At 54.2% G+C, this 12130-nt stretch overlaps 1 protein-coding gene across 1 annotated transcript in view; it reads right to left on the reverse strand.

Annotated features, from left to right (window-relative positions):
- SRCAP (Snf2 related CREBBP activator protein) overlaps positions 1-10413 on the reverse strand; it is a 77057-nt gene extending 66644 nt beyond the window's left edge. Inside the window, exons 1-5 of the mRNA XM_063933030.1 lie at positions 10375-10413; positions 9654-9839; positions 5791-5931; positions 4839-5058; positions 2047-2249 (exon numbers count right to left, since the gene is read on the reverse strand). Coding sequence (XP_063789100.1) covers positions 2047-2249; positions 4839-5058; positions 5791-5931; positions 9654-9839; positions 10375-10413 — 789 coding nt within the window. The remainder of the gene's footprint in view (positions 1-2046; positions 2250-4838; positions 5059-5790; positions 5932-9653; positions 9840-10374) is intronic.
- Between the last annotated feature and the right edge of the window lie 1717 nt (positions 10414-12130).

Raw genomic sequence — 12130 nt, forward strand, 5'->3', positions numbered from 1 at the left:
GGACACAGCAGCAGGGGGCAGCACAGACACACACACACACACAGGACACAGCAGCAGGGGGCAGCACAGTCACACACACACACACAGGACACAGCAGCAGGGGGCAGCACAGTCACACACACACAGGACACAGCAGCAGCGGGCAGCACAGACACACACACACACACACAGGACACAGCAGCAGGGGGCAGCACAGACACACACACACACACACACACACACACACACACACACAGGACACAGCAGCAGGGGGCAGCACAGTCACACACTCACAGGACACAGCAGCAGGGGGCAGCACAGTCACACACACACAGGACACAGCAGCAGGGGGCAGCACAGTCACACACACACAGGACACAGCAGCAGGGGCAGCACAGTCACACACACACACACACACACACACACACACACACAGGACACAGCAGCAGGGGGCAGTACAGTCACACACAGGACACAGCAGCAGGGGGCAGTACAGTCACACACTCACAGGACACAGCAGCAGGGGGCAGTACAGTCACACACAGGACACAGCAGCAGGGGGCAGCACAGTCACACACTCACATGACACGGCAGCAGGGGGCAGCACAGTCACACACAGGACACGGCAGCAGGGGGCAGCACAGTCACACACACACAGGACACAGCAGCAGGGGGCAGCACAGTCACACACTCACAGGACACAGCAGCAGGGGGCAGCACAGACACACACACACAGGACACAGCAGCAGGGGGCAGCACAGTCACACACTCACAGGACACAGCAGCAGGGGGCAGCACAGACACACACACACAGGACACAGCAGCAGGGGGCAGCACAGTCACACACTCACAGGACACAGCAGCAGGGGGCAGCACAGACACACACTCACAGGACACAGCAGCAGGGGGCAGCACAGTCACACACACACACACACACACACACACACACACACACACACACACACACACAGGACACAGCAGCAGGGGGCAGCACAGACACACACACAGCAGCAGGGGGCAGCACAGACACACACACAGGACACAGCAGCAGGGGGCAGCACAGACACACACACAGGACACAGCAGCAGGGGGCAGTACAGTCACACACACACAGGACACAGCAGCAGGGGGCAGTACAGTCACACACACACAGGACACAGCAGCAGGGGGCAGCACAGTCACACAGGACACAGCAGCAGGGGGCAGTACAGTCACACACACACAGGACACAGCAGCAGGGGGCAGCACAGTCACACACACACAGGACACAGCAGCAGGGGGCAGCACAGACACACACACACACAGGACACAGCAGCAGGGGGCAGCACAGACACACACACACAGGACACAGCAGCAGGGGGCAGCACAGACACAGACACACACAGGACAGCAGCAGGGGCAGCACAGACACACACACACAGGACACAGCAGCAGGGGCAGCACAGACACACACACACAGGACACAGCAGCAGGGGGCAGCACAGACACACACACAGGACACAGCAGCAGGGGGCAGCACAGACACACACACAGGACACAGCAGCAGGGGGCAGCACAGTCACACAGGACACAGCAGCAGGGGGCAGCACAGTCACACAGGACACAGCAGCAGGGGGCAGCACAGTCACACACACAGGACAGCAGCAGGGGGCAGCACAGTCACACAGGACACAGCAGCAGGGGGCAGCACAGTCACACAGGACACAGCAGCAGGGGGCAGCACAGTCACACAGGACACAGCAGCAGGGGGCAGCACAGTCACACAGGACACAGCAGCAGGGGGCAGCACAGTCACACAGGACACAGCAGCAGGGGGCAGCACAGTCACACAGGACACAGCAGCAGGGGGCAGCACAGTCACACACACAGGACAGCAGCAGGGGGCAGCACAGTCACACACACACAGCAGCAGGCGACAGCACAGGCCTGTCAGTACTGATAGGATGGGAGAAGTCCGTTATATACCCTGTGATGCCCGCAGTGGGAGAGAGATACGGGTACAGGTGACCTGGCACAGCTGCTCCATCACTAACGCTGGTGCCATATAAAGGAAGAGGGGGAACATACCGGCACGTCGATGTCTTCTTGCAGGATTTCAGGAGGTAAGTTCTGCAGCAGCTCATCTAGGGGCAGTTCACTCTCCCTTCTGAGGAGTTCAAGTTCCAAACGGTGTGCCTCTGCATCATTTCCTTCCTGCCGCTCCTCCATCTCTATGGTTTCCTCGTCATCTTCCTCCTCCTCATCATCCTCGTGAGGAAGAAAGTCTCCATCTAGCAACCAGATAAAGATGCAGCAGTGAGAGACGCCGAACTCAGAAGTCCCACTCTCTCTCTGTGTGTGACACCACACACACACACTATAATCAAGGGGAAGTGACCTGCCGCCCCAACCGCATACGTGCAGGCACTGCCCCCCTCCCCCATACATCTATGTGCGGGTATTGCCCCCCCTCCCCCATACATCTATGTGCGGGTATTGCCCCCCACCCCCATACATCTATGTGCGGGTATTGCCCCCCTCCCCCATACATCTATGTGCGGGTATTGCCCCCCTCCCCCATACATCTATGTGCGGGTATTGCCCCCCTCCCCCATACATCTATGTGCGGGTATTGCCCCCCTCCCCCATACATCTATGTGCGGGTATTGCCCCCCTCCCCCATACATCTATGTGCAAGTATTGCCCCCCTCCCCCATACATCTATGTGCGGGTATTGCCCCCCTCCCCCATACATCTATGTGCGGGTATTGCCCCCCCTCGCCCACACATCTATGTGCGGGTATTGCCTTCCTCCCCCACACATCTATGTGCGGGTATTGCCCCCCTCCCCCATACATCTATGTGCGGGTATTGCCACCCTCCCCCATACATCTATGTGCGGGTATTGACCCCCTCCCCCATACATCTATGTGCGGGTATTGCCCCCCTCGCCCACACATCTATGTGCGGGTATTGCCTTCCTCCCCCACACATCGATGTGCGGTAAGTGCCCTACGCCCCCATACGCCTACGTGAGGTAAGTGCCCTACGCCCCCATCCGCCTACGTGAGGTAAGTGCCTGGCGCCTATTTATGTATAATATAGAAAGTGTCACACTGATAGTGCAGCCAGATGACGGGATAATGGTTCCTATAAGGGAGGAAGAGAAGGAGAACCTCAATCCTATCAGAGATAGCAGAGCGGGATGGGAGGCGCCCAGGGTCCTGCCCTAATGAACACACCACAAACCACCACGGTAATCAACCTGCCTGGAGACTGTGGAAACGCATGACGACCACTTAATACTGCGCAATTCTCAGCCCCTACGCCTATAGCTCTGCAACGCCCTTACACTGTCCAGAAGGCGTCTCCAGACTAAGGACGCCACGTCCGAGGAAGAGGAACTCGGGAGACAGCATCGGACGTCAAGGATCAGCTTACAGGCTCCGCGCCCCTCATAGCCACAAGGCATCCGGAGAGGGGGCTGCTGTATGGGATGTGTGGAGGGGAAGGAGAATCTAGGGAGTGGTGGGGTTGGTACTAAGAAAGGTTGCAGCCAAGGAGATGAAAGGGCTTCTACTAGAGCAATACATTCCACCGTGGCCTCATATAGACTGCCCCGGTATATGGGGGGGGGGGTCTCAGTACCTGGGGGAAGCACAGACAGGCAGAGCGGGAGGCGTTTCCAGCTTAGCCCCCAGGAAGGGGTGCACTGTGCATGTCCAGAGACCGTAGCAAGGTCTCCCTCCCACCTGGAGGATCAGATTTATCAAGCCTGGGAGAGTGATAAAGTACCAACCAATCAGCCCCCAGCTGTCATTTTTCAAACACATCCTGTAACATGCCAATTAGGAGCTGATTGGTTTGTAATTTATCACTCTCCAAGGCATGATAAATGTGGGCCTTAGGGAGCGCGGCATGTCCTCTGCCTTCTCCAGGGGTTGTGCAGTGAGAAACCACACTGCTAACATCTCAATAACTCACCAAATCGTGCATATCGCTTAGTGCGCACGCCCGCGGGTCACATACATCTTCTGGGCGATCGTGCAGCGTAATGAATTACGGAATGTTCAGTCGTTCATTACATCAGACAGGCAGGCAATCTGGCATGATCAAGGAGGAAGGGCAATTGTCCCGACTATCTGCCCAATTGCCCGTCATCCTAATGTGTACTCGGCCTAAACATGCCTGCGCTGACATGCCTCCCTATAGCGCATAGTATTCAGCGTGCCCATCTGACGCTCTGCCTCCATGGTAGTGCCAGGAAGAGTCCTCCCTGACCTAACCTCCGGTCACTCCTGTGGTGACATGCCTCCCTATAGCTCATGGTATTCAGCGTGCCCATCTGACGCTCTGCCTCCATGGTAGTGCCAGGAAGAGTCCTCCCTGAGATAACCTCCGGTCACTCCTGTGGTGACATGCCTCCCTATAGCGCATAGTATTCAGCGTGCCCATCTGACGCTGTGCCTCCATGGTAGTGCCAGGAAAAGTCCTCCCTGACCTAACCTCCGGTCACTCCTGTGGTGACATGCCTCCCTATAGCTCATGGTATTCAGCGTGCCCATCTGACGCTCTGCCTCCATGGTAGTGCCAGGAAGAGTCCTCCCTGACCTAACCTCCGGTCTCTCCTGTGGTGACATGCCTCCCTATAGCTCATGGTATTCAGCGTGCCCATCTGACGCTCTGCCTCCATGGTAGTGCCAGGAAGAGTCCCCCCTGACCTAACCTCCGGTCTCTCCTGTGGTGACATGCCTCCCTATAGCTCATGGTATTCAGCGTGCCCATCTGACGCTGTGCCTCCATGGTAGTGCCAGGAAGAGTCTTCCCTGAGAGAGAAAAGAGCCCAAACACCCAACCAAACCACACTCACTTGCTCTCACCTTTGTGGCAAACAGATGGGGTAGGACTGGTCCTCAATGAACCCCCTTGAGAAGAACCAACGCAGGAAGAACTGGTCTTGCTCATAGGCATTGTTTCACTAAGGCTCTGGCTGAGGAGGTCGGAATACTTTTCTGTCTGACCAACTATAAAATCCAGCTGCAGGTCCAGCGCTTTCTTCCGCTTCTCTTCCAGCCGAGACTGCTGCTTAAACTGGACCACCTGAAAGACCAAGACAGAGAATGGGCAAACGGGACCACCTGAAAGACCAAGACAGGGAATGGGCAAACGGGACCACCTGAAAGACCAAGACAGAGAATGGGCAAACGGGACCACCTGAAAGCCTAAGATTTAGAATGCATAAATGGGAGAACCTGAAAGACAAAGATCTCCCTGTACCTGAAAAGGAAACTACGGTTTAAGCTGGGAACACACCTCAGCGATGTGCCAATGTAACGATGTATAACACTGCCATACACACTGCACAAATCGCAATATATTGTTAATGAAACTACACAGCATCCTCCATAGCACTGTCCCACCTGATACACCGGTCGTTGCGTTCCATCGTAGAATCACTATTATATTATATCGTGTGTATAAATCCTCACACAATCTTTAGCTACAATGCTGGGAACGTCGACGGGTCCCTGGGCATGTATTATATAGGACTACTTCATGTGTGCACGGGTCAGCCGGGCGGGCACAAGAGGAAGAGAGAGACCACCTAATGAGAGCCGGATACACTAGTGATACACTATACCCTATATATTGCCCCTATACATCTAATGCATGGCATAGTGTGTAACCCTGACCGCATGTACAAAGCGCCCGTTCATCGCATCTTCCCATGTCATGTGCCGCACATCTGACAGGAAGATGCATGCAATATATGGCTCCGTCGTATAGCGAATCCTGCAGTGCTGGGACACACATTATGCATGACTCGCTCACCTTCTCTACATTACTCCAGAACTGCCGGACTTCCTTAGCAATAGAGGTAGCAATCCGCTTCAGCTTTCCCTGTTCTTCCCGCCGAGCCCTCTCCTCCTTCTGCTTCAGCTCCTCGTGGTGCCGGACAACCATTCGTACTACCTGGAGGACAGAAACATCACAGAGTACTCCAACAACGTCTACTGGTAACACACGGGGGCGACAAACAGCCCTGCACACGGGGGGGGCGACACAGCCCAGCACACGGGTTGGGACACAGCCCGGCACACGGGGGGGGGGGGGAAGATAGACGACAGCACAAGTGATCCAATGTAGGCAGAGCTGCGCACAGACGCACCGAGGAGGCAGAGCTGCGCACAGACACACCGAGGAGGCAGAGCTGCGCACAGACACACCGAGGAGGCAGCGCTGCGCACAGAGGAATACTAGTGGGGAGGCAGCGCTGCACACAGAGGAATACTAGTGGGGAGGCAGCGCTGCACACAGAGGATTACTAGTGAGGAGGCAGCGCTGCACACAGAGGAATACTAGTGGGGAGGCAGCGCTGCACACAGAGGATTACTAGTGAGGAGGCAGCGCTGCACACACAGGATTACTAGTGAGGAGGCAGAGCTGTACACAGAGGATTACTAGTGAGGAGGCAGCGCTGTACACAGAGGAATACTAGTGAGGAGGCAGCGCTGCACACAGAGGAATACTAGTGAGGAGGCAGCGCTGTACACAGAGGATTACTAGTGAGGAGGCAGCGCTGCACACAGAGGATTACTAGTGAGGAGGCAGCGCTGTACACAGAGGATTACTAGTGAGGAGGCAGCGCTGCACACAGAGGAATACTAGTGAGGAGGCAGCGCTGCACAGAGAGGATTACTAGTGAGGAGGCAGCGCTGTACACAGAGGAATACTAGTGAGGAGGCAGAGCTGTACACAGAGGATTACTAGTGAGGAGGCAGCGCTGTACACAGAGGAATACTAGTGAGGAGGCAGCGCTGCACACAGAGGAATACTAGTGGGGAGGCAGCGCTGCACACAGAGGATTACTAGTGAGGAGGCAGAGCTGCACACAGAGGAATACTAGTGAGGAGGCAGTGCTGCACACAGAGGAATACTAGTGAGGAGGCAGCGCTGCACACAGAGGAATACTAGTGAGGAGGCAGAGCTGTACACAGAGGATTACTAGTGAGGAGGCAGAGCTGTACACAGAGGATTACTAGTGAGGAGGCAGCGCTGCACACAGAGGAATACTAGTGAGGAGGCAGAGCTGTACACAGAGGATTACTAGTGAGGAGGCAGCGCTGCACACAGAGGATTACTAGTGAGGAGGCAGAGCTGTACACAGAGGATTACTAGTGAGGAGGCAGCGCTGCACACAGAGGATTACTAGTGAGGAGGCAGCGCTGCACACAGAGGATTACTAGTGAGGAGGCAGCGCTGTACACAGAGGAATACTAGTGAGGAGGCAGCGCTGCACACAGAGGAATACTAGTGAGGAGGCAGAGCTGTACACAGAGGATTACTAGTGAGGAGGCAGCGCTGCACACAGAGGATTACTAGTGAGGAGGCAGCGCTGCACACAGAGGAATACTAGTGAGGAGGCAGCGCTGCACACAGAGGAATACTAGTGGGGAGGCAGCGCTGCACACAGAGGATTACTAGTGAGGAGGCAGAGCTGCACACAGAGGAATACTAGTGAGGAGGCAGTGCTGCACACAGAGGAATACTAGTGAGGAGGCAGAGCTGCACACAGAGGAATACTAGTGAGGAGGCAGAGCTGTACACAGAGGATTACTAGTGAGGCAGCGCTGCACACAGAGGATTACTAGTGAGGAGGCAGCGCTGCACACAGAGGATTACTAGTGAGGAGGCAGCGCTGCACACAGAGGAATACTAGTGAGGAGGCAGCGCTGTACACAGAGGAATACTAGTGGGGAGGCAGCGCTGCACACAGAGGATTACTAGTGAGGAGGCAGCGCTGCACACAGAGGAATACTAGTGAGGAGGCAGCGCTGCACACAGAGGATTACTAGTGAGGAGGCAGCGCTGCACACAGAGGAATACTAGTGAGGAGGCAGCGCTGTACACAGAGGATTACTAGTGAGGAGGCAGAGCTGCACACAGAGGAATACTAGTGAGGAGGCAGAGCTGCACACAGAGGATTACTAGTGAGGAGGCAGCGCTGCACACAGAGGATTACTAGTGAGGAGGCAGAGCTACACACAGAGGATTACTAGTGAGGCAGCGCTGCACACAGAGGATTACTAGTGAGGAGGCAGAGCTGCACACAGAGGAATACTAGTGAGGAGGCAGAGCTGCACACAGAGGAATACTAGTGAGGAGGCAGCGCTGTACACAGAGGATTACTAGTGAGGAGGCAGAGCTGCACACAGAGGAATACTAGTGAGGAGGCAGAGCTGCACACAGAGGATTACTAGTGAGGAGGCAGCGCTGCACACAGAGGATTACTAGTGAGGAGGCAGAGCTACACACAGAGGATTACTAGTGAGGCAGCGCTGCACACAGAGGATTACTAGTGAGGAGGCAGAGCTACACACAGAGGATTACTAGTGAGGCAGCGCTGCACACAGAGGATTACTAGTGAGGAGGCAGAGCTGCACACAGAGGATTACTAGTGAGGAGGCAGAGCTGCACACAGAGGAATACTAGTGAGGAGGCAGCGCTGTACACACAGGATTACTAGTGAGGAGGCAGAGCTGCACACAGAGGAATACTAGTGAGGAGGCAGAGCTGCACACAGAGGATTACTAGTGAGGAGGCAGCGCTGCACACAGAGGATTACTAGTGAGGAGGCAGAGCTACACACAGAGGATTACTAGTGAGGCAGCGCTGCACACAGAGGATTACTAGTGAGGAGGCAGAGCTGCACACAGAGGAATACTAGTGAGGAGGCAGAGCTGCACACAGAGGAATACTAGTGAGGAGGCAGCGCTGCACACAGAGGATTACTAGTGAGGAGGCAGTGCTGCACACAGAGGATTACTAGTGAGGAGGCAGAGCTGCACACAGGATTACTAGTGAGGAGGCAGAGCTGCACACAGAGGATTACTAGTGAGGAGGCAGAGCTACACACAGAGGATTACTAGTGAGGAGGCAGCGCTGCACACAGAGGATTACTAGTGAGGAGGCAGAGCTGCACACAGAGGATTACTAGTGAGGAGGCAGAGCTGCACACAGAGGAATACTAGTGAGGAGGCAGAGCTGCACACAGAGGATTACTAGTGAGGAGGCAGCGCTGCACACAGAGGATTACTAGTGAGGAGGCAGTGCTGTACACAGAGGATTACTACTGGAGGAGGCAGTGCTGTACACAGAGGATTACTACTGGAGGAGGCAGCGCTGCACACAGAGGATTACTAGTGAGGAGGCAGAGCTGCACACAGAGGATTACTAGTGAGGAGGTAGAGCTGCACACAGAGGATTACTAGTGAGGAGGCAGAGCTGCACACAGAGGATTACTAGTGAGGAGGTAGAGCTGCACACAGAGGATTACTAGTGAGGAGGCAGAGCTGCACACAGACATATGAGACCATTGCAGGAAATAATTTATTGATGTGAGGATGTGACACACAGATGTCTCTCTCTCTTGCTGTGTGACGCAGCATCACAAGGACGACACTTGACCACTGCGGAGAGAACTTACTATTGCACCAGCTACCAAATCCAAGCCTACAGAACGAGGCAGAGATCTGTTTTATTAGTGCCACATATTCTAATACAGAAGACATACATTAATCTTCCAAAACGAAGCCCAGCCCAGGATGCATCTATCTGCTCACAGGTACCGGCTGCCAGGATTTACCCCAAAGATAAGTGTTCCTCTAGCAGACGCCATGTCAGTCATCACTCACCTTTCTGGCCACGCCTCTCTTCCACCGGCGCTCTTGTCCAAAATCTGCAGCGAGCCATTGCATCTCCTCACACAAATAGTCCCATTGTACCTTTGGTCGATTAGGTTCTGGAAATTTAGAGAGTCGTCTTGGGGTCCAGAATCCCTCTCTACGCAGCTCTGCAATCCGGTTCTCAATTTCTGCTTCCTGCAGGAGTAAAGGAGACAGATTCAGACGGAGCCAGAAGTACCCATAGTCCAGCCTACCCAAATATGGTGGTAAGAGATTATATGACTCATTAACACAAGCATTGGAATCATGTTATCTGTGTCATTAAGCATGTAATTAAGTCAGCCGGCGCTGAGCCCCGATCTCAGCGTGCAAGGAAAGATCACCAGTATAGTTGCCTATAGTGACAAATGACACAGGGCACTGGTGCTCCAGGGGTAAGAGAGACTGAACAGTAAATGTCACGCTGCAAATGCACCAGAGAAAAACTGTACTGTGGAAACCTTTAGGTAATAAACATTTAATGCTAAATACCCAATAAAAACAAAAACCACAAATATTGGAGAAAGTCTCTCGATGATTGTATTAGTAATGGAACAAACAGTGAAATAAATCAATTCCTTCCCATAATATTAGTTATTAATGAATATATACACACCGCCAGTGAATAGACGCCTAGCATTCCCACTACAGTGATGGACAGGTGGCATACCACGAGACCACGCCCCCATACCTGGAACACGCGCATAGTAATGCCCCCTTTCTCAGCCATGCCCAGCCCACAGCTCACCCTAGAGTGATGGACAGGTGACGTGCCACGAGACCACGCCCCCATACCTGGAACACGCGCACAGTAGTGACCCCTTTCCCAGCCGTGCCCAGCCCACAGCTCACCCTAGAGTGATGGACAGGTGGCATACCATGAGACCACGCCCCCATACCTGGAACACGCGCAGAGTAGTGCCCCCTTTCCCAGCTGTGCCCGGCCCACAGCTCACCCTAGAGTGATGGACAGGTGACGTGCCACGAGATCACGCCCCCATACCTGCGCAGATTATGCTGCTTTCACATCGCAAATGCCGGATCCTACCCGGTAAGAGAAACGTGTACTTACCGGGTGGGATCCGGCATTTGCGCTCCGTTGCTGGCTTTCCGACCCGGCAATATACCGGGTCGGTTGCCATAGCAGCGGAGGGCGCAGCAGCAGCAGGGGCGGGGGTGGAGGCAGCGCCGGGAGATGAGCTCATCTCCTGCGCCGCCTCTGCTGTGAATGGGAGCCGTGTCGCATCGGAACGGCTCCCATTCATACTGCGCCTGACCCGGTAATAACCCTTCTTTTTTACCGGGTTGAATTACCGGGTCAGACGACCCGCTAATTCACCAAAGGACCTTTCACATCGCACACGGACCCGTTTCGACACGGCAATATGCCGCGTCGATACCGGGTTTTTAGTGCGATGTGAAAGGGGTACTAGTGACCTGCCACTGCAGGCACCAAGTACAAAACTGAGCTCACAGCGCCTGGAGGCGGGGTTATAGAGGAGGCCCCAATGCATCCTGGGACAGCCAAAGCTTTACCTGTTGATTCCTCTGGATGCAGATCCATCTCTACACCCCAATGTTTCCCTGTGGAAACCCTATGTACCCTGCTGCAGAATATAGGATTTTAATACCTACCGGTAAATCCTTTTCTCTTAGTCCGTAGAGGATGCTGGGGACATCTCAAGAACCATGGGGTATAGACGGGATCCGCAGGAGACATGGGCACTTTAAGACTTTAAAAGGGGGGTGAACTGGCTCCTCCCTCTACGCCCCTCCTCCAGACTCCAGTTATAGGAACTGTGCCCAGGGAGACGGACATTTTGAGGAAAAAGGATTTATTTTGATTTAAACTAAGGTGAGATACATACCAGCTCACACCTCAAACACGCCATGCAACATGGCATTCAACAACAACGCATGCAACGGCATGAACAACGTCAGCAACAGACTGACTGAACTCAACACAACATGTGTGTAACTATAACCAATAACTGCAGATAGAGTGCGCACTCAGTCGGGCGCCCAGCATCCTCTACGGACTAAGAGAAAAGGATTTACCGGTAGGTATTAAAATCCTATCTTCTCCTACGTCCTAGAGGATGCTGGGGACACTTCAAGAACCATGGGGTTTATACCAAAGCTCAAGAACGGGCGATAGAGTGCGGATGACTCTGCAGCACAGATTGACCAAACATGAGGTCCTCATCAGCCAGGGTATCAAACTTGTAAAACTTCGCAAAAGTGTTTGAACCCGACCAAGTAGCTGCTCGGCAGAGTTGTAATGCCGAGACCCCCCGGGCAGCCGCCCAGGACGAGCCCACCTTTCTGGTAGAATGGGCCTTCACCGCTTTCAGTAACGGCAATCAAGCCGTAGAATGAGCATGCTGAATCGTATTACAGATCCAGCATGCACTGGTCTGCTTGGAAGCAGGAGCCCCAATCTTGTT

The sequence above is a fragment of the Pseudophryne corroboree genome, chromosome 7, assembly GCF_028390025.1.
Source record: "Pseudophryne corroboree isolate aPseCor3 chromosome 7, aPseCor3.hap2, whole genome shotgun sequence".
Classification (NCBI taxonomy): Eukaryota; Metazoa; Chordata; class Amphibia; order Anura; family Myobatrachidae; genus Pseudophryne; species Pseudophryne corroboree.